General features: G+C 39.5%; 1 protein-coding gene across 1 annotated transcript; it reads right to left on the bottom strand.

Moving 5' to 3' along the window:
- Nucleotides 1-1,449: 1,449 nt before the first annotated feature.
- Nucleotides 1,450-21,795, bottom strand: LOC136873770 (uncharacterized). Its single transcript, XM_067146980.2, has 3 exons — nt 21,693-21,795; nt 11,453-11,589; nt 1,450-2,458 (listed from the first exon to the last, which is right to left on the bottom strand). Exons 1-3 carry the CDS (start codon nt 21,763-21,765, stop codon nt 2,300-2,302), a joined length of 369 nt encoding a protein of 122 aa, XP_067003081.2. The 5' UTR covers nt 21,766-21,795; the 3' UTR covers nt 1,450-2,299.
- Nucleotides 21,796-24,133: the final 2,338 nt, after the last annotated feature.

The following is a 24,133-nucleotide window of genomic DNA, read 5'->3' as shown; positions in this document are numbered from 1 at the left end:
CAAATTCCGGGATGGTACCTAATTTAAGGCCACGGCCGCTTCCTTCCCTCTTCCTTGTCTATCCCTTCCAAACTCCCCATCCCCCCACAAGGCCCTTGTTCAGTATAGCAGGTGAGGCCGCCTGGGCGAGGTACTGGTTATCCTCCCCAGTTGTATCCCCAGACCCAGAGTATGAAGCTCCAGGACACTGCCCTTGAGGTGGTAGAGGTGGGATCCCTCGCTGAGTCCGAGGGAAAAATCAACCCTGGAGGGAAAACAGATTACGAACGAACAATAATAATATTAATAATGGCTTTAGCTATCGTGTTTAGACATTTGAATTTGACACCATCTGAGCTACCTGCATGTAGACTCTACCAGATGGCAGATAAACGGTTCTCTGCCGGGCGAACCGGTCTAGGTGGGTCAGACGGCAGTAGCGCTGACCATCTGAGTTTTTCCACCCTTCAAAACTTTGACTATCTCCGCCGGATTTGAAATCACAATAAGTACATGATATTCCTACTTTACACTTTGGTGAGGTGCCTAGAAAAGTGATGGGCTGTCTAGAATAATGTTGTAAGTAACTTTTCAAGATGCTTAAACCATATTTATTTCATATTTGAAATGGTGGATATTACTAAATAAGAGAATACAATGAAAACATTACAGGCTTCAAGGTAGTGTATATACAGTATTTGCATGAACATAGCAATACACGAAGCAAGGCATATAATAGGATAGTTTTTCAGCAGGAACAGTGATTGTTAAAAGGTGACTTACAACGTTATTTTAGGCAGCCATACCGTTCTTACAAACTCCTATAATTTTCCAGAGATATGTATTATCCGCACACTTTATCTTGGTGCATTTGTGTACGGTGGTGAGGAGTAAGGAGGGAGCTGTCCCGGTATCGATAGTGCTGCCTGGTGCTGCCAACTGAATGAAAATGAAATCTGAATTGAATCGAGATTATGATCGATCGATATGAAATTTCTAAACCGTTATCATCTTAAGCCAACAACTATGTCACATACACATTATATAACATTATAAAACATTTCTCGATGCGAATCTTGTTCCTAGCATGAATTCTATACTTTGGCTTTGTTGTGTAAACAATAACAGTACTAGTACGTAAAGTGTACGCCAGATGTCGCACAACGATGCTTAAGCGATTCATAGTTTGTGTTTCAAAGGTTGCCAGTACGAATCTCGAAGATCGCCGAGGTCGACCGATCAGCACTAGGGTGTAAATGCACCAAGATAAAGTGTGCGGATTCTACTGCGCAAACATTAGCTGGCAAAGAAAAACAAAACAAAACTTAATTTTATACCTTCTCAGACCGCAAGGACACTCGCAAAGTATGGATAGAAGGTGGCCGAAGAATCCTACTACCTGCAAAATATGTTCATCGTTATTTTTTTTAGAAAAAAGATGATTTTGAAAGAAATTCAATGTATGTGCGATTGAATGTACATATGAAAAAAGGTTTATTTACAATACTTTATGGATACAATGATTATTCTTACATTTTAATACATATTCTACAACAAGGCTGTACGAAGGATTTTTTCGGAGGGGGTTAGGATTTTTTTGGATTCGGGGTCCGAAGGAAAACTATAGTAAAATATATTTTTATGTTCAAATAGATTTTACAGAAAGAAGAGTTTGAGTTTTAGAGCAGCACGTTTTACAACTCAACGGATAATGTAGAGAGGTAAATTCAAAGCAGTCTGGTGGGCAGAACACGCTTTAACACGTGCGTGCAGTGCGACACCAAGATTTGTTTAAGAATGGAGGCAACAATAAGTGTCACTGTAAGTACTAAAAAATATTTAGAGGTTCGATTCATTAAAAAAAAAATCTTCTAGTGCCTCGATAACATGAACATATTTCTATATGTTTATTAAAATCGATTTTTATGGGGTAAAATTCATTAAAAAACAATCCGTATATATCACCGAAATTAATGTTTTCATTTATGTTTTCAGTAAAGTTGTTAACTATTTTCATAGGGAAACATTTAAAGGCGGCACAGATTTTCTAGGTTAAATTCACATGTTTATTTTGAAAGTGCTTGCTTTATTAATATTTCAAATTTATTGTAGATTATTTCAAAATCCGCACATGCTGTTTAAATTTGTCAAGTTCCCTTTTATTTCGGAGGGGGTTTGAACCACCCTAACCTCCTCCCTGGGTACGGCCTCGTCCTACAGCTATTCTTCGTTGACCTGGCGCTGTCTGTAGTTTTATGTTGTATAACAGTTCTTTCTTCCTTCGCTGAGAATATACGACGAATCCTCCTTAATGCTTGCACTAGAAGCAGCAGTTACTTCCAGGATTGTCCAGATAAACACAGGGCCTGCATATCCAGCCACTCCTCAACAAGCGAAACATTTGTTTCTTGGTGAAGTTTCCTTTTCTCTGTATCCAATTGTATAAGGTGGTCGGTACGTCCTCAGGAAGTTCCATGCCCTATGGAGCAAAGAAATTACCGCAAAATATAAATTTCTTTCCATGAAGAGACTTTTTTCATTAATTTGGATTTATTGTAGATTTGTAATGTATCATATTGTCTGGGAGCTAATTTTATTGAATGTTAGGTATGTTGTAGGAGGTCGAAATAAAAATTATTTTGTGGAAAAAGTATTTAAGAGATGAAATCAACTCTCTCCCCTATTAGTGCATATTTTTGTACAATTGTGTATGTTCATTCTCTGGCTGATGAAATCGATATTTATACAACTTGTGCGTAAAGGGTGCCTTTCTTTGCATGATTGGAGAGTTTTATGCACGAATAAATAAATTCATATCGCAAAAGTTGCATATACTACATAATTCTATCTATTACCATAATAAAAATCATCAACTCTATGGAAAGGAGCATATTCAAAAGAAATAAGGTTATGTAAAACATGTTAGATTTGTTGGGATTTATTCGTTTAACTTGTTATGTAATCTTTGGTATTATTTGTCATAATTTCGTGTAATTTGAAGGCGAAGCACATGGAGAATTTGTAGTAGGCTATGAATTGTTTAGAAGAACAAAGGTATTATGGTTAATTACATTGAATTCATTTTTCTTCAATACATAGGCTTTGTGGCATGTGCCATGTTACATCCCCTTAATTTATAAAACTAATCACGAGTTAATATCTACTTACTACAAATCTAAATACCACCTTCAGGAAAATTAAATAATAAGGATAGTGGTCTGAGCTCGTGGCACCGTATCTTGTCACTTCGTCTCCACGTGGAACCGCTTCCAACTTCCAATGAAGGTTATCCCCATAATTGTGACTCTCCTCCTCCGAGGCTCAATCAAGATCCTGAAACACTACCTCTACAGCACTGAAATGCTGCACTAATTATACTGTTTCTGCATAATTTAGAGTTTTTCAATTAATAGAATTGTATCGACAAATTTGATGTTTTACCTTCTTTTTAATGGCACCCTTTAAATACAGGAGGTTGTTCCTAAATAAATGAAACGGAAATGTACATAAAATCAAAAGTAAGTTTGTTTGTTTGTTTATTATACAAATCTACACATCTTTACTGATCAGTACCAAAATTTTCACCAAGTCTCATGGAAGCACTCGGACGGGTCGTAGAGGTAGTTATATCGTCATAGATTTAACAAAAGAAAATTGATCATTGTATCTATACATATATATATATATATATATATATATATAAACATAAGAGTTTTGTCTGTACATTGCTCAGAACTGAAAAATGGCATTTCTGTATTGGTCGTGTCCACTGTAACAAGGAAATGTACTTTTTAATTTCCCGTCGTCTCTGTCTGCATGTATGTACGGGCATTACGAGAAAATGGCTGAAGGGAACTGAATGAAAATCGGTATGTAAAGTCGGGGAATAAGACACTACAATCTAGGCTGTAAATAGTTTTAATCGTACAGTGCGAAATGATAGTTTAAAGGGAAAGCCTAAAATTCAGTTCTCAAAAATCAATGCTATTCGTGGTCCTATCGATAAATACTACATAACTAAAGTTAAATAGAATTAAATTTTCGATCATTTATAACTTATAATTTTTTACTATACCGGCTATAATAACAAATGCTCATAAACTTCGTTTATTGTTATTAAGTCCGTATCAACGCCGAGGCAGGAGAAAGTGGGCGAACAGAATTGAATGAAAATCGGTATGAAAATTCGGGGAAAAGAGCATTGCAGTCTAGGTCATAAATAACTTTACTCACGCTGGATAAAATTTTAGTTTAGGAGAAAGGGTCTAAAATTTAATTTTGAAATACCTACGTGCTCGTCAACGATGGGTATTGCAGCTAGTGTGATATACGGGTAGAAGGTTATTTGTATGTGTTAATGCCATTTTTGATACCAAAGCTTTAGAGGTATAGACTAAACACACGAAAATCATGGAATTTAGAACAGCGAAGACTAATGAACTGTACACACGAAAAGCACGAAACTTATAATAGCAAGAAAAATGGTCAAACCTCATTCAGAGGTTCAGGACTAAACTCTTCGAATGTACTTCCCCGTATTTAGCTCTGTGGCACATAAATGCTATTTGCTTTACGTCGCACCGACACAGATATGTCTTATGGCGACGATGGGATAGGAAAGGCCTAGGAAGTGGAAGGAAGCGGCCGTGGCCTTAGTTAAGGCACAGTCCCGGCATTTGCCTGGTGTGAAAAATGGGAAACCACGGAAAACCATCTTCAGGGCTACCGACAGTGGGGCTCGAACCCACTATCTCCCGATTACTGGATACTGGCCGCACTTAAGCGACTACAGCTTTCGAGCTCGGTAATCCCATAAATGAGTCAGACGGTTCGTTGAGGTATTTATATCGTCAAAGATTTCATATATTTTGTCATAATATGTGATAAGCGGGTAGAAAGTTTTATGTGTGGACGCCATTTTTGACACGAAAACTCTTGACGGATAAACTGGACAGATGAATAGCATGGACTTAAAATAGTAAGGAATGTCTATGATACAATCTAACGATTTATTCTTTGCAAAATTAACCTCAGTTTCATAAATGAGTAACCTATCAAATGATTGCTTACAGGTGGTGGATTTTGCTCTATTCAACATTGAACTTAAAATACCAAGGAATTCCTATGATACAATTTAGCGATGTATTCTCCGGAAAATTAATCTCAATTCCATAAAAGAGTATCAAATGATAACAATGATGGCGTATTTTGCTCTGTGATACAACATAGCAATTTATTGTCTGGTATGAGTATTGAGTGATTGCCGTTAGGTGGTGGTGGTGATTATTGTTTTAAGAGGAAGTACAACGAGGCAACCATCCTCTATATAACACTAATCAGAGGGAAAAAATGGAAGGCATCCGACACTTCGAAAAGTGAAGGTATCGGCCAAAGGAAGATAAGGACCACGAAGGGCGTGAAAATGAAGGACTCCCTAGGTCTCCATACGTAATATCGTCGGGGTCTGAAAAGAACAAGAGTTGACCAAGGGAGGTCGGATAGGATATAGAAAGTGAGGAGCCTGGCACAAGCAAGTGGAAGCAATACCAGGACTCAGCTATGGGCCCCGTGGTCGCCAATCCACGTTCCAAAGTTCAGAGCCCCTGGGGCCCCATTTAGTCGCCTCTTATGACAGGCAGGGGATACCGTGGGTGTTATTCTACCGCCCCCACCCACAGGGGTGGGTTGAGTGATTGCTTTCAGACATATTTTCCTGACTCTATTTATTCCAATCCATACAGACTTCGTATTTGGCAAGTGAACGCATCGTATCCATCAAATTTCATATATAATTGTTGTCGTAAATGGAAGATAATAATGGCTTTCTTGCAAATTAAGATTAAAATTATAGATTAATTAATACATACCATTATTACTAGAGAAATATATGTATACATACTTTGCTACATTACGACTATGAATTCTACTACATCACTGCACTTCAGTATGCCTTTTGTTCACGTAACACTTTTGTGTGTTAAGTCTTTGCTCACTTTCTTCTTTGAACTCCTTTGCTTTGTTTCATGTTACTTGGTGGGGCGAGTTGTTGACTTGTGCCCATAACTGATTAATTAATATAATTATTGGTCCAGGGATCATGCTATTTTTCTTTCAACAAAAATCATTTCTTTGTTACGATTTACTTTTCACCTCCATTTCTCCGTTTGAACTGCCCGCGCTAGTCATGATGGACAAAGATGTTAAGAATTCACAGACTAGCACTTCCATTCATCGGTGCTAGCACTGGACCTCAGGGAGGAAACAAAAGACGGCATGGTGAAGCGGAGTGCCACAGAAGAGGGTCGTGTCTACAGAGAAAGAGTCGCCTTAGTTACGTATCTATATCTCTCTAGTAGTAATGGTATTTATTAATTTACCGCAAATTTTACTGTTGATTTGTGTGAAAGCAATTATTATCCACCATTTAGGACAAAAATTACAATGAAATTTCGTGGATACAATTCGTCCACGTAACTCTTCGTATTATTCGTAGACTGGATTACTGCACTTGTTTCAATAGCATGTGCCGTAGTTTTGCATTCCTCTACAGTTCATGCGTATCATTTCATAACCTCGAAACTTTGCAAGTACATCCGCGGCGATATTAATGAACAACGTGATACATTGCCAGTGGAGCCCGCGGGAAACTTTCAGTAGTGTATAATATATTAAGTATGTAATTGTAAAGTGTCGAATTGTGTAAGGCCAAGTTAATTGAATATAATTATACATATCTTGTGAATATAGCTAGAATGAGACAACCATTATAATGTTAAAGTATAGCGAGGGGTTAGGGCATTGCGAATTAGTTGCATACAGATATATTTTGGCACCGGGAAGTTGCCTAGCGCTGGACGTATCCAGGTAGCCAGCTTTAACCATGAACTCTGCACACAACCTAGGGCGTGGTATTTCTCGTACGGAATCACTTCATCGAGTCTTTCCTAGGTGACGCAAGAAAAGAACACTAAAATGAGTACACGCATGCACAGAAATTGTGCTCCGACATAAACAATCAACACTGCCTCACTCCAGTAATAAAAAGAAAGGGAGTGAAGGGGTAGTATTGAAGGCCACTCTAGTACTCAAAAGAAGGGGAGGGAGGGAAACGGTAGTGTTGAAGCTCACTCCAATACTGAAAAGGAGGGGAAGGAAGTGAACTGGTGGTGCTGAAGACACATTGTGTGTATTGCTGTACATCCACCATTGTGCCCATTTTAATCACAACAGTCTTGTAGCGGGCTGTCTACCTGCAGCAATGCGTTAAGTGAGGAGGTGAGAGAACACCGTGCTTTGTTTATATCGGGACACCATTTCTGTGCATGCGTGTACGGGTGAACAGGAATAGTAGCTAACTACCCACATCAATGCAGTCTTTGTTCGGAAAAGTTATGAAACAGCACTTTTAGAGGTCAAAGGGCTAAAATCGTCGGTATACTGGGCTCCGCTCGGCATTACTGAGAATTGTTAGTTATTATTACTCAGCGAGTCAACCGGAGGTGGTTTGGTCCACAATAGGTATAGAATATATTTGTGAGTCAATCAGAAGTGGTGGGTAAGTCCTCAGTATTAATCCATTTAATCGGAACTTGTAATTTTGTAAGATGTGACGATCAACGAAAGTCAAGTCGATGATATGCATTCAGTGTAGCTGTGAGTAGTGACTAAGTTAGTCGCGTACAGCCATCGCCCTCTACTATGACTGCGCTAATGCGTCTTCCCAATACAGCGATATGGGTAATATGTACCTAGTTCCCATTTTTACCGCCGAACACCGGTTAGCTGGCATTGAAACACGATGAAATGAAATGAAATGGCGTATGGCTTTTAGTGCCGGGAGGTCCCAGGACGGGGTCGGCTCGCCAGGTGCAGGTCTTTTGATTTGACTCCCATAGGCGACCTGCGCGTCGTGATGAGGATGAAATGATGATGAAGACAACACATACACCCAGCCTCCGTGCCAAGGAAATTAACCAATGATGGTTAAAATTCCCGACCCTGCCGGGAACCGAACCCGGAACCCCTGTGACCAAAGGCTTGCACGCTAACCAGTTAGCCATGGAGCCAGACGCTGAAACACGATTATTCATTACAGCACACGTAAAGTATTTTTTAATATATTTCTGTTGAAATATATTGCCAGTCACTCGATAAACATATTTAAATCACACTTTATATCTTAATAAAGAAATTCAGTAAAGAGCGTTACCGTCCGAAGCGGGTAAATCTGAACAATATAATGTTAACGGTAGTAAATACTACAGGAAAGAAATAATTTCACGTACCTCTCTATTTTGGAGCTACTTACACAATATCTTTCAGTTTAAAGGGTAAGCGTTCTCGCATTGAAATATTTCTATCTTTCAAATATCTCTGTTGTTGATGTGTCTGTGTTATTTAAGAATACAGGAATAGCACACTCGCAAATAACTTCACTCAATAACTGTTAATGTCCGATTTCAGGACAACTGAAATGAAGAGAATTCTATAACACATGCATTGAATAGACACACATAGACGCACCAGGTATTTTTACTATGCATACGTAGTTGTGATTTCAGTACACAATAATGGATAACTTTCAAAACCCCCGACAGCAAATCAGATGGATACCGCAGCCTGCTGTTTTCATCTCCTCTATTACCTGTAAGTCCATTGACCCTGATGACCACTTTCGTCTTGTCAGAAGAATCAAGCAGCTGTCATCCTTGGTTTACAGGAATGTTTTGCGAACAACAAAACCTCCTATACCGGGAGATAGTGGGTTTATACCCCACTGTCGGCAGCCCTGAAGTTGGTTTTCCGTGGTTTCCCCACTTTCACACCATGCAAATGCTGGGGCTGTACCTTAATGAAGGCTACGGCCGCTTCCTTCCCACTCCTAGGACTTTTCTGTCCCATCGCCATAAGACCTATCTGTGTCAGTGGGACGTAAAGCAAATAGAAAACAAGTACGTGTTCACCGCACGCCCCTGACAGCAGCACTGAAAATACAATGAAATTACACATAAATATACCATTAAAAATCTGCAGAGTAAGTCTACAATGACTGCTCTATAAGTCAAATAAGTCTAAATCTCAAATCTTGACAACACTCCCGGTTCGTTCATTCACAAAGGAAGTAAGTACAGGGAACGCATACCATGCAGGGAACATCGTGGGAACAGATTGCCCGCAGTCCCTTGCTGAACACACCGGTAAGCTGTACCAGCGCGGGTGGGCGTTCAGTTTCATTATGGTAGGCCTAAATTATTAGTTAACACTTATTAATGAAGTTAACAAATTGTGTTGATCTCACCATCCATAATGGCCTTTTAAACAAATTAAACAGCATTATCCGTGAGTTCAAACCACGCACATAAGTGATTGAAGATGAAGATGGCAAACTTATTGCTGATAAGAACAAAGCAATGAGGCAGATAATTGGGAAATGTCGCGAATTTTGTGTCCCTGCCTTTATTTGTTTCCTTCACTACAAAGAAGCCTTTGATTGTATTATGTGGAACAAGTTGTGGCAGGTAGTCAAAGAATTTGGTGTTCCATTGCACTTAACATCATTATTGAAATGTCTAAGAACCATGCTGCAGCCATACAGGTGGATGGTGATATCTCAGACTTTTTGAATGTTACAAATGGAGCAAGGCAAGGTTGTATACTATAATCTCAAATCTACAGCAGCTATGCAGAGTATGTCATCAAAAGAGCTCTCGAATGCTGGACTGGTAGAATCTCGATTGGGGGCAGAAAAATCAGCAACTTGCGCTTTGCAGATGGCACTTCCTTAATCGTGGAAGTGAAGAGGAACTTACTGACCTGATTGCAAGAGTGTAGAGATTTTGGCCTAGAGATAAACATGAAAAAGATGAAAAAGACCAAACAATAAGGCAAGGTCAACTCCAACTTACAGTACAAAACAAACGGATTTGGAGGCAGTTAGGGAGTTCGTATAACTGGAGTCAGTCATCAGTGACACGGGAAACTGTAAATAAGAGATAAAAATAAGTATTTTGCTAGGTCGAGCTGCAATGGTTAAACACACTAAGAATTGGCAGAACCGGATCAAAAGCGATGCGTTTAGTTGAATCACTAGTGCTCTCCATCTTTTTGTATGTCTGTGAGACTTGGACCGTGAAAGCTAACAAAAATGGAATCGATAACTTTGAGATGTGGTGTTGAGATGCTACGTATATTCATTATAGACGAACTAAATGTCAAGAAACGTCTGTTTTCCCTTGTAGTTCAGTGTTACCTCCAGTTACATGGCCATACTTTTAGAAGACAAGGGCACAGTTTTGAAAAGACCATTTTCCAAGGCAAAGTGGAAAGCAGTAGACTATGAAGATGAACAGCAAGTAGATGGTTAGATCAAGTGAAGAAGATCACTGACCTACATGACCTACATCTTCAGACTGTATTAAGAAGAGCTGAAGACCGCTCTGGATGAAGACGTCTCGTGAAGGTTGCAACACAGAAATGATAAATTAAATGAGCAGAACGACTAATGATAATAATAATAATTGATGATGATGATGACGACGACGACGACGATGATGATGATGATGATGAATTTCGTAGAAGAAGTTTCCTTCTGGCGTCGATTCCTTAAACCACTGAACTCTTTCTGACTTTCGTTTGACCTTTTTCTCAGCTTTGCAATAAGAATTTATGAAGGCTACCAGTATCCGATGCTGGGTTGTCAGTCCTTTACCTTGCACTATTAGGCCACTTATAGTCCCCTGATTTTTTTTGGCCAGCTGCCATCTGACCCCAAGACTTCGTCCTACTGGTGCTGTAGGTCAGAGCCGTCATTTGCCATGATGGTTCATCCACCTACCCAACCAGACATTCAGCACTAATTCAGCCTTTACTCCAGCTACCGAGTAAACATGAAGAGAGTATTTCTCATAGAGTTGATCCTTCTCTGGCCTGTTGATCCGCGGACGGTATCTTATTTCCTTCATGTCCTATGAGTCACCTACCAAATATTCTATCTATACCACTCGAGCACGCACTCACTAGAAACCAGGTTCTTCCAAGCATAGAGCAGATTTTAATTGGCCTATAATGATCACCATCATTCTGATTACCGTTCTTATCAATAGACTGAGCATGCCAGGTGAGAACAATGTGGTACCCAATTATTTACTAACATTTTGCTTGCTGTAAGAGCGAGTAAGTTAAACTCCTCCTCCATATTAATAATAAATATATACATTTCCTTGAGGAATGAAAATCTATAAAATAATGTAGACACTTTCGAATTTCAGGTTCCAGCTCCATTTAATTAATACCACTGACGCTATCTCAGCAGTTCCTGTGCTCTTCCCATGTTCGTGCCAAAGAGTTATACATCTAATCAGTGCCGTGGCTATTTCTTTCCACTGTCATTATAGAACGGGACAGCTCGTTCAAAGATGATAAAAAATCTTTACCGACCAAAGATCGGATTTCCCTAGTCCATTAGTCGCCTTACCTCGTATTTGTTCAGTAATGGTTTTGGAACATTGATCTGGTCAAGAATCTGTAGAGGTCTTGTTCCGTGATATGATTGGTTCTTGACGTTTGGTTCCAAAACGATTGCAATGTTATAGGCGAGGAAGTGCCGTTTCTCTGAAACAGAAAAGAAACAGAAACACTAACTGTAACACGAGACCTGGGCACATAGCATTCAAGTCAATGATCACTTCCAATTTAAAAAGACATCGGCAGAATTACATAATGTTTACTAAAATCCGGACACACTTCACCGTTGCTCGCTCAAGAACTGATCAGAGAAAATGATGCCAGACTGAAAACGTGAAAGAGAGATCGACTGCAAGGGTCTCCGACGAGTGGAGATCGATCTTTAACGATATGCAGCTCTGGTCTGGATTTTATGTTCCGTGTAGTGCAGAGGTGCTTGCTCACGCTGGGCATTGCGTCCTACGGGCGCAGAACATATAACTGGGTGGGCGAGCGGGCTTGAGATCAGTCTCTGGGCTTCAGCAGTAGCAATGTTGTGCTTACGTCACAGGCCGTAAAGGTCAATGAACGGTGAAAGTTTATTTGAGTATTAAGGGATTGGTGCTATTTTTTATTTCCAGTAGACAGAAATCCAAGTAAATTTCAATATAAGTTTCGTTGTAATAAATTAATTATTTCTGTTCTCTTTAGTGCAGAGTGTAACATAACTATACCGCCAAAAATGAGGGATGCTCTTCGTATACTGTAAAGAACGATGACGCAATCGGATTTGCGGAGAAAAGTTTTCTTTTCGAGAAAATGAGGGTACTTTGTTACTTCCGGGCGCGCAATTCAAATTGACGAGCTTGCCATATTTGCTACGCCAGAGAGCCAGTCGCTGTTGCTGTGCGTCGGAGGAAGGAAAGGAGGGGAAGTGGGAAGTGGGAGACAGAGGTAATACTAGGTGTGAGTGCACAAGTTTCTTGTTCGTTTGTTAGTTTGTTCTGCGCACACTGAATACTATGCGAAGCCCGTAGAAAGAGATGAACTTGTACCAACAATATAGGCAGCTCTTAAGGTCGTTTGCGAAACACCACACATCCTGAAGAGACTCTAAACGTCACTACTACATTGTTGTGACCTTCGTTCTGTATTTCATAACATAACATAACATAACATAACATAACATAACATAACATAACATAACATAACATAACATAACATAACATAACATAACATAACATAACATAACATAACATAACATAACATAACATAACATAACATAACATAACATAACATAACATAACATAACATAACATAACATAACATAACATAACATAACATAACATAACATAACATAACATAACATAACATAACATAACATAACATAACATAACATAACATAACATAACATAACATAACATAACATAACATAACATAACATAACATAACATAACATAACATAACATAACATAACATAACATAACATAACATAACATAACATAACATAACATAACATAACATAACATAACATAACATAACATAACATAACATAACATAACATAACATAACATAACATAACATAACATAACATAACATAACATAACATAACATAACATAACATAACATAACATAACATAACATAACATAACATAACATAACATAACATAACATAACATAACATAACATAACATAACATAACATAACATAACATAACATAACATAACATAACATAACATAACATAACATAACATAACATAACATAACATAACATAACATAACATAACATAACATAACATAACATAACATAACATAACATAACATAACATAACATAACATAACATAACATAACATAACATAACATAACATAACATAACATAACATAACATAACATAACATAACATAACATAACATAACATAACATAACATAACATAACATAACATAACATAACATAACATAACATAACATAACATAACATAACATAACATAACATAACATAACATAACATAACATAACATAACATAACATAACATAACATAACATAACATAACATAACATAACATAACATAACATAACATAACATAACACGAAGGGCATCCCTGATTTTTTGTCAGTATTATTCTGATACGCCTTGTATATTGACCGGATACAATAAAAAGCTTACCGGTACTCAATTTATTTTGCACTGTACGCAATGAACTACAATTTTCACAATTATTTTTCAGGAGTATGATTTAGAAACATTAAGATTCCTAATATAATAGGGAGTAGAGCCGATAAGCTGTGGCTTGTTTGTGCTTGCGATTAAATGATCTAATGAAGTCATCAACAATCCAATTATGTTTAGTGGGAATGACATAAATGAGGTTATTTATGTTAGGACATTTTATTGCGTTTACAGTATTGTTGTACCTGGAGAGTAAATATGTTTTCACTAGTGATGAAACTCACTCACTATTTATACTAGGCTAGCTATTATCAATGGACGTCTGTTATATGTTTTAAATACTATCTTCAGTGTCTCAATGAACAGGAAATGTGAAGCATTAAACTTCTGAAAGTATGTAAATATATTACGTTTTACTGAATGAATAACAAGAATTTTACTTTTCTTAGTGAAAAATTTATTCCTAACCAATAAATTGTAAATTGTAAATATGATCCCGAGAGGGATTATAATGCCGATATAAACAAAGCATTCTATCCTCCCCGCTACAAGACTTTGTTGTGACTGAAATGGGCACCGTGGCGGTCGTAAAGCAATACACACGCTGTGGCTTCACAACTATTATATTCGTTCAATCCCTTGCCCCTCCTTTTCGGTACTGGACTGGCGTTCAACTCTACCCCTTTACTCTCTCGCCCTCTTTTTAGTATTGGAGTGGGGCAGTGCTGATTATTTATATTGGGACACCATTCCTTTGCACGTGTGTACATAGGCTCTCTTACGGCCATTGAGCGATGATCGTTTTAGCATGTGACGTCGACTAGCGCGAAGTCAAGGCAAGTCGCTAGTTTTGAAATATTCCGTATAATTTTCTTTTGACAAATCTGGGCATCATAATTACAAAATAGCTGGATAATATTCAAAATTACAAATGGAATTGGTTAATATGATAAACATTTTTGAATGCATGATACCTCATAATATTTTACGGATATTATAAATAATCTCCATCTTTCTCTTTATCCTCAGATGTAGACAACTGACACGTATCGATCCCAACAATGAGTCAGTGTGAAATGTGACAAATTCTCTTAACCAACAATGCCTAATATTTTCTCATCGAAAAAGTTAGTTGTCTGTTAGAAGTCACGTTCTACAGTTTCACTGCGTAAAGTCTTGTTCACTGTGGTGTGACTTTTTTCCAATTATTAGTAAGAGATTTCAACACTATGGATACCGTACATCTCATACGGTAGTATACAGCAAATTGGCTGACATAGGCCTAATTCAGAAAAAAAAAAGATGAGCAAAGTCATAGCATTTTGATTCAGGAAAAGTCCAGTTAATTAATTATCAACTAGGAAGCCCACAATACCGTCTCCGGGTATGGAATGAAAATTTGTACCTGAGGGTCATAAGGTAACCGTTATGGTACCATCATCATGGATTTGAAAATGCATTATTACTGTGCAATTTATCTCAGGTCTTGAGATGCATAGCGATATCGAATGTGTGATTCACAGTCTGCCAAAACACATCCCGTGATAGATAGTCTGATCTTTCTTAACGCCAACTTTTCGTGCATGCAAACGATTGAGACATAATAAGGTAAAAATATTACAGCATTCATGATTTTGATGTTAAAGCTTTGCGAATTGATGCTAGCCAGTTCACCCAACCAACTATTGGTAGTAATGTTGGCTAAGAATAATTGGACACACATCGGTATACTGGTGCAAAGTACCACATTTTAAAAATATTAGATTTTTCACTAGAAAATTGCAAAGGAGTAAGGAGCATAACATATCATCGGGACTGGATCCAGAGAAGACTGTAAATGTTTTTTAGGATCATTAAAAAGATGTGAGTGGCTCTAAGTCTCCAAGCTTTCACGTATGAAATGTGCAATGTGCCATTCATTTCTTTTGAGAAGTGTTCATTTTTCTGAAAATAAAAATGGGTTATTTGAAGGTACAAAACAAGAATTTGTTGTTAGTGGAAATAGGGCTAATTGAAGAAACGGTATTTAGATTATGTTTACGGTTAAACAATGTCTAAACATGGCTACCGTGTTGCTAAGACGTTATTTATCACTTAGACAACGTCTAAAGCCAATGTTAAATAGGCCATATTTATACACTGCCATGGTCGCTGTTTAATCTCAAATTTTAGGAGTGAATCATAACCAGAAGCTACGTACCATGAAACATATCATTTATATTATCACGTTGAGGCGAGACGATTCCGGTAAGAAAGGTTAGTCCGACGGCCTCCTGTGGGTCGTCTGCTGTGAAATCGCAGCATTTCATTTGAAATGCACGGGGAGGTACAGTTTAAAGTACGATTTCGCTTTTCAAGAGATTATTTAAGGGACTTGTTTTTTGATCCTGAAACAAGGGACAGTCCGGTAACTGTCAGTTTGACTACAATTCCTGGCAACCAATATACAGTATTTTATTATATTTGGGATAATTTCCCTGGATTGATAGGTCAAATCGACTGCATCCATATCAGAATAACTTGTCCCGTTCGTCAAAGGGCTGTCACATACATCAACCGGGAGGGATTTTATTACTGCCAAGTAAGCACAGATAATAGTGACACTATAAATTAGTTATTATTTTTAGTGGATACTCGTCTCGTAAATTTATAACAACCCAAGTATTTACCCTGTTTAAAATGGGGAAACTACGAAAAAACAATCCTCAGGGCTGCCGATTGTGCGTTTCGAACCTGCGACCTGCAGAAAGCAGTCTACTTCTATATGACCCGTACAACTCATTCGGTTGCACAGTACTATAGTTTCATCTTCCCTCGTATGCCCTATGGCTAAATGGTTAGCGTGTTGGCTGGTCACAGGGGTCCCGGGTTCGATTCTCGGCAGGGTCGGGAATTTTGACTATAATTGGTTAATTTCGCTGGCAAGGGGACTGGGTATATGTGTCGTCTTTATCACAATTTCATCCTCATCACGACGCGCAGGTTGTCTACAAGCATCGAATAAAAAAGACCTGCATCTGGCTAGCCGAACCTGTCCTCGGACACTCCCGGTACTAAAAACCATCTTCCCTTCGCCGGTACTATTGAGATTAAACTAACCGTAACAGCATTATAATCAAAGCTACATTTCCTCATACGGTGGCGTGTCGTTTTAGTTTCGATAATGTTATGGGCCAGTATGAGTGGCTTAGACGGTTGAGGCGCTGGCCTTCTGACCCCAATTTGGCAGGTTCGATCCTGCCACAGGTTGGTGGTATTTGAAGGTGCTCAAATACGTCAGCCTCGTGTCGGTAGATTTACTGGCACGTTAAAAGAACCTCTGTGGGACTAAATTACGGCATCTCGGCGTCTCCGAAAACCGTAAAAGTAATTAGTGGGACGGAAAGTCAATACAATGATTTCTTATTCTTCTTCTTGTAATGTTTTGAGGTTTCATTTCACCGGAAGCGATATTCTTGTATGTGGGCAAGGCCATGCTCATCTATAGCCATATTTGTGTAATGTGCAGGAAGACCACAGATAACTAACGCCTGGCGCGCGCATCGATAAATTTGATTGGATGTGACACACGAAGATTTACATGGAAGATATATATGAGGAGCATATTTCCACAATGTCCTTTCTCCAGCAACTTTTAGTTTACAGAACGGAGAAAAAACGAATAGAAAATGTAATTTTGAGTTTGACTCTCTCAAACATTCTTCTAACTAATTGTTATACATTCCATAATTCCCCACAATCAAAGAATACATTTAATACGATACTGTTAATTAGATATTAATACAAATGTGTTGGTGAAGGGACATTTTGGAAATATAAAAAGGATAAGAGACGTTTTGGAAATAACTTACATTTGAACATCCTGCATAGATAACTCTTTACACTTCAAAACACTGCTGACATGCATACACTTCGGCATCTGTGGTAGTCTCTTCTGAGCATAGAGTTTTAGTTTATTAACACTTTTCCTCCACTCCTCCTCATTCCTAGTACGTTTTCTCCCTTTTCTCAAGGGAGCAGGAACTACTACACTGTTTTTCACACTATCTTCATTTGACTGTTTTTCTGCCATTATTTTGCATGGAAACGAATGTAACAGTAAACACCTGACAAAAAAGTATGTCCAAACTTATTAAATATACCAAGCGATATGCGTAAAGGCACAATAACTAGGCAAAAAACGCACACGAAGTACAAGGACGTGAATGTATTATTACACTATAACCTGTAGCTTAATTGTTTTCCTGAATCTCACAGTCATGCAACAATGTTACCACTACACAATTATCACCATTTTTGCAAAAAATTGCATAAAATGCTCGTTTTGCATTGCCTTTATATCTAGTTGTATTGGAGGATAAGAGACAGCTTTGAAACAATAATGGTAGTCCTTGTTATACAGTATGGAGGAGAAGAGAAATTTTGTAAACATAATTGTGATGCACTCCAGTCAGCCATATTGCTGTGGAGAAGAGACTCTTTGGAAACATAGCTCACATTTAACCGTGTTTTGTGCTTATAAAAAGGACATTCTGCCTAAAAAAGTCATCACCATTCCACGGAGAAAGAGATGGACATTATCAATGTACCCAAAATGTGGAGAAAGGACTTTTGGAAATACGCTCCTCATATACACTGACTGACAGAGCAAATGCAACACCAAGAAGGAGTGGTCAGAACTTTATGCCAATTGCAGGGTAGACTGACGTCACTGAGGTATGCTCATGATGTGAAATGCGCCGCTGTGCTGCGCACGTAGCGAACGATAAATGGGACACGGCGTTGGCGAATGGCCCACTTCGTACCGTGATTTCTCAGCCGACAGTCATTGTAGAACGTGTTGTCGTGTGCCACAGGACACGTGTATATCTAAGAATGCCAGGCCGCCGTCAACGGAGGCATTTCCAGCAGACAGACGACTTTACGAGGGGTATGGTGATCGGGCTGAGAAGGGCAGGTTGGTCGCTTCGTCAAATCGCAGCCGATACCCATAGGGATGTGTCCACGGTGCAGCGCCTGTGGCGAAGATGGTTGGCGCAGGGACATGTGGCACGTGCGAGGGGTCCAGGCGCAGCCCGAGTGACGTCAGCACGCGAGGATCGGCGCATCCGCCGCCAAGCGGTGGCAGCCCCGCACGCCACGTCAACCGCCATTCTTCAGCATGTGCAAGACACCCTGGCTGTTCCAATATCGACCAGAACAATTTCCCGTCGATTAGTTGAAGGAGGCCTGCACTCCCGGGGTCCGCTCAGAAGACTACCATTGACTCCACAGCATAGACGTGCACGCCTGGCATGGTGCCGGGCTAGAGCGACTTGGATGAGGGAATGGCGGAACGTCGTGTTCTCCGATGAGTCACGCTTCTGTTCTGTCAGTGATAGTCACCGCAGACGAGTGTGGCGTCGGCGTGGAGAAAGGTCAAATCCGGCAGTAACTGTGGAGCGCCCTACCGCTAGACAACGCGGCATCATGGTTTGGGGCGCTATTGCGTATGATTCCACGTCACCTCTAGTGCGTATTCAAGGCACGTTAAATGCCCACCGCTACGTGCAGCATGTGCTGCGGCCGGTGGCACTCCCGTACCTTCAGGGGCTACCCAATGCTCTGTTTCAGCAGGATAATGCCCGCCCACACACTGCTCGCATCTCCCAACAGGCTCTACGAGGTGTACAGATGCTTCCGTGGCCAGCGTACTCTCCGGATCTCTCACCAATCGAACACGTGTGGGGATCTCATTGGACGCCGTTTGCAAACTCTGCCCCAGCCTCGTACGGACGACCAACTGTGGCAAATGGTTGACAGAGAATGGAGAACCATCCCCCAGGACACCATCCGCACTCTTATTGACTCTGTACCTCGACGTGTTTCTGCGTGCATCGCCGCTCGCGGTGGTCCTACATCCTACTGAGTCGATGCCGTGCGCATTGTGTAACCTGCATATCGGTTTGAAATAAACATCAATTATTCTTCCGTGCCGACTCTGTTTTTTCCCCAACTTTCATCCCTTTCGAACCACTCCTCCTTGGTGTTGCATTTGCTCTGTCAGTCAGTGTATTTACAACTTGCTTTACGTCGCACCGACACAGATAGGTCTTATGGCGACGATGGGACGGAAAAGGGATCGGAGTGAGAAGGAAGCGGCCGTGGCCTTAATTAAGTTACAGCCTGGCGTGAAAATGGGAAACCACGGAAAACCATCTTCAGGGCTGCCGACAGTGGGGTTCGAACACACTATCACCCGAATGCTGGATACTGACCGCACTTAAGCGACTGCAGCTATCGAGCTTGGTGAAGAGATTTATATTTCCATTTTCGAACCAATATAGAAACTTCAAACGACGTCTAGCTAAACACCGGCTGAACATTGTTTATGCAATGGAACATCGTGTGTAACTTAGACGTTGTTTAGGTGGACGTTGTGTAATGCTTAAACTAATCATCGTTTCTGCAGTCGGCCCATAGTTTCTTTCTTTGTAATTCTGATTTTGATCTGGTATACAGTGGAGAAGGAAAGTAGTTACAAAGCGTAATGTGTTACCAGTGATCTCCACGAAATAAAGGAAGAAGCCAGTTCAAAGTAATTTCCATGAGTGGTACAAATTTCTTTAATACTGAAACTGTGGCTGATAAGATTGTCAATACAAGAACATTGAATATTCCTAAAGTTGTCTGCTAAGACTCATCAAAATTAGCATATGTCCATCTGAAAGACTCATACAGTGAGATTGAGATTGGCTGTAAGGCAAGAGTTCTAAAAGGAAAGTAAAATACGTAAAATAATATTATTCGCATATCTGTGCATAATAAATATAACAAAGCACACATGAACTGTCTGAAGGGCTTGGCATATTTTATGTTTTTTGTTTATTTTTCAGGGTTGTAATTTTAACTTGCCTATCATCAATCTATTGTTAAAATCGATGAAAAGTTCTCATTTGTTTCTTTGATTTATTTCTCAAAAATAAATCTCTTAAGTTGTTTTTCAGGGACAATTTCTTATCAATAATTTGCTGTTCATCAATTTGGAACTTTGGGCCTACTGACAGGTCTCCAATTCACCTGGATGTAATATTTATTCTTTGAGGGTTAGGTCAAAAATGATATTTCAATAGTATCTGCCGATTTAGGGCAATGAGCCTAAAGCTACTTCATTTAAAAGCTTATATTAGTGTAGGTAATGCTGAAAATGCAAGAAAGTTATTTGAATAAAAGAGGGTTAATACCACTGAATTCTTAAACATACATGATTTCTCTTCCTAGTAGACCATTTAATATTCTGGGTGGGCCAAAAGTAGCCTTACACTTAGCGCGTATTTACTGTACAGAACATTTTTAAAACACTTAATACATTTTAATCTTGTAAGTACTCAAATTGACCTCCTCCAACCTTGCAACATTTTTCGAAGCTGTTCATAACACTAAGGCACATATTTCGATACAAACCTGGCTCCAAACCGATATAGTCACGCAGGAGATCGCAGAACTGCAATTAGTGATCGGGGTCGTCCTCCAAAAGACAGAGCACTGCCATGAGCGGTATTGTTTTAATTTGAATATACGCGTTAGCCGTCACAAGGACATTCTTTGTACGAATAGTTCGATAGAAGTCCGTCGTGTAGACTTCCTGGACTGTTAACAAATGTTGGAGCCACTTTCATCTGATTTTCTCGGTCATCGATTTCTTAGGATGACAGATTTCGATAAGTTAACCACCTAACCTGTGGTTTTAAGTTTACTTCCTAAGTGATAAATTGCCCTGCGTGGTAGTAGGGGAGCGTTGAAAGCTCCTTGCCATACTATCCGCATCTGTTCCGCGTTTTCACACTTCAAAAATACTGCTTGAGTACCCATTTTCTTTGCTCTAGATTGGAATTCCTTTTCATCACTGATAATTACCGGGAAAAATAAGAAAAACAATCAAAACATAAACCGTCATTTAAGGAATTAGCTTACTACTAATGCTAAAACTTTATATAAAGGATGTAGAGTACAGGTTTGGAATTATTGTTTTGAAAAATCAGATAAGAAACGTGAAGCCAATAGTGAACCAACTGTAAGGCTACTTTTTGTCCACTCTGTATATTGATGAGAGAGAATACTCACCTTCTTGGGGAAGAGAATTGTACAATTCAGCAGCCGGGACATCAGCTTCTGTACCCGTCCAGAGAATGGTCATCAGCACAACAAACGTAAAGACTTTGCCCAGCATTCTGCAATCAGAGTATTGAATTAAAAGCTAGAACATAGTGTACATATGATACATGGAGGCTGTCTGACAGAGTGGTAAAGGTGTCTGGAAAAGAGGCTTCCATTTCTGTAGCCACATACAGGACGGTCGGAAACAAGCGTGAGCCCGGTATACAAGCATTAACATTTCAAAAAAATCGGTATCTCGTACCGTTGTTATTTTACCATCTGCTGATGTTAGCGAATCAGATCGCTTCGCGGGCGAATTGAAATAAGCTTCTCGAGGGGGTGTTACTAAATCTCTACGTGACTTAACTCTTTGAGGACCAATACGGAAAAATAAATATTTGGGTTACTAGTTGGAATTTAATGTGTGTTCTGTTGTTACAATTACATGTTAAAAGTGCGGCTTACTGAATAATAAGGCAATGTTTAATATCCGACTTCTACTTGGTTGAGACAAAAATGTTTGAAAATCAGGAAATTTTGACTTTAATGGATTTAAAGAATTTGTGCTTTATATCTCTCGTTCAGAAATATTCCAGACTATTTATGGCAATGAGATTGTAAATTGCATACGTCATAGTTGTTATCTGATTCGGGAAAAGTATTTTTACTGTAATCGATTACCCGTTATAATCCGATTAACTTTATGGGTCATGGGTGACCTCACCCTGTGGGTGGGGGGTGGTAGAATAACACCCATGGTATCCCTTGCCTGTCGTAAGAGGCAACTGAAAGGGCTCTGAACTTTGGAGCGTGGGTTAGCGACCACGGGGCCGTTATCTGAGTCCTGGCATGGCTTCCACTTACTTGTGCCAGTCTCCTCACTTTCACCTATCCTATCCGGCCTCCCTTGGTCAGCTCTTGTTATTTTCAGACCCCGACGCTATTAGGTTTCCGAGGGCTAGGGAGTCTTTCATTTTCACGCCCTTCGTGGTCCTTGTCTTTCTTTGTCCGATACCTTCATTTTTCGAAGTGTCGGATCCCTTCCATTTTTCTCTGATTAGTGTTATATAGAGGATGGTTGCCTAGTTGCACTTCCTCTTAAAATAGTAATCACCACAACCACCATCAGGGGTGACCCAAATGTAGGTAAGGGTAAAAGTGTAGCTGTCTTGAGTTTTCTGTTGGGAAACTCTATAATATCAAGATTATGCAACAATAATATTGTTTAGGCATGACCCGCAACACTACTTGTGAAACACTGAACTCACTATGTGTGATGACAATGTATACAAATCAGAGTGCAGTGTGCACTGGCTGGCAATCGGTGTTCCACTCATTCATTATTTAGCTTTCAGAAGAAAAGTGCTGTCTCGGACGAATTCCCAGTTCACACCACTTTTGATATAGGTCATTCATAGCTTTAATCTTTTAGAACCGAGGAAGTGGTCGTGCAGCTGTGACTTTGCTTTCGGGAGATAGTGGGTTCGAACACCACTGTCGGCAGCCTTGAATATGGTTTTCCGTGCTTTCCTATTTTCACACCAGGCAAATGGTGGGGTTGTACCTTAATTAAGGCCACGGCCGCTTCCTTCCCACTCCTACCCCTTTCCTATCCCATCGTCGCTATAAGACCTGTTTGTGTCTGAGCGACATAAACCAAAATTGCAAAAAAATAGTTTACTGAAAATGTTTTCTTCGTAACTATGTAGATTATTTTTAATTTATTGCAGATGCCGTCCAGAAGGAAAATATATTTTATTACAAAGGATGATGGGATTGAACAGGATAACTTCACCGTTTCAAGTGGCTATGAAAGTGCTCTGCCTCTTGATACTGAAGACCTGGGTTTTCTGGAATGGGATGCGGATGGAGAAGAAGTAGAATCTGAACCTCCTATTCCTGACGGCAATGTCCCATCTACCTCAAAGGGACCCGTGTCCACTACCACACTTCAGGTACACCAGGAGAAACGGAATAATGACGAAGATCGGTTCATTTGGAACAAAGTGTTCACACATGTCTGTGCCGTAGAGTCCAGTTATCCATTCTGTGAAATAATAATTAATTTTGATATGGGTAATTTTTGCCCTTTTTCTGATTTTGAAAATACAGTTCGCCTGTTACCGAGATCATAAAACGCAGTGCAGAAGGATTGAAAGTTTTCTTAGGGATTAACTTTGTAATGGAGCAATGCCTAACATCAGAGATTAATGGTCAACTCATGCCGTTCTCAAAGTGCATTATATATTGTTGGTGACGGCAAGGACTCGATTTGAAGAAATTAGAGCTGCTCTTCACTTCAACGATAATGAGAAGATGATCTTTAGTCAATTTCAAGCTGAAGTTCCATAACCTTCTCTATGTCTGTCTATCTGTTAGGTCAACAGCCCAAAGGCTGGTTGGATCCT

Source organism: Anabrus simplex, chromosome 5, assembly GCF_040414725.1.
Source record: "Anabrus simplex isolate iqAnaSimp1 chromosome 5, ASM4041472v1, whole genome shotgun sequence".
In the NCBI taxonomy this organism is placed as follows: domain Eukaryota; kingdom Metazoa; phylum Arthropoda; class Insecta; order Orthoptera; family Tettigoniidae; genus Anabrus; species Anabrus simplex.
The sequence above is the reverse complement of the archived record's forward strand: the minus strand, read 5'-3'. Positions and strand labels throughout refer to the sequence as shown.

What these genes read in the sequence shown, in the direction of transcription:
- LOC136873770 (XM_067146980.2), bottom strand. Translation starts at nt 21,765, where the DNA reads ATGACCATTCTCTGGACGGGTACAGAAGCTGATGTCCCGGCTGCTGAA. An exon ending in CAATTCTCTTCCCCAAGAAG is followed by an intron (nt 11,590 to 21,692) that starts GTGAGTATTCTC and finishes TTTCTGTTTCAG; the next exon opens with AGAAACGGCACTTCCTCGCC. An exon ending in CATTACTGAACAAATACGAG is followed by an intron (nt 2,459 to 11,452) that starts GTAAGGCGACTA and finishes TTTGCTCCATAG; the next exon opens with GGCATGGAACTTCCTGAGGA.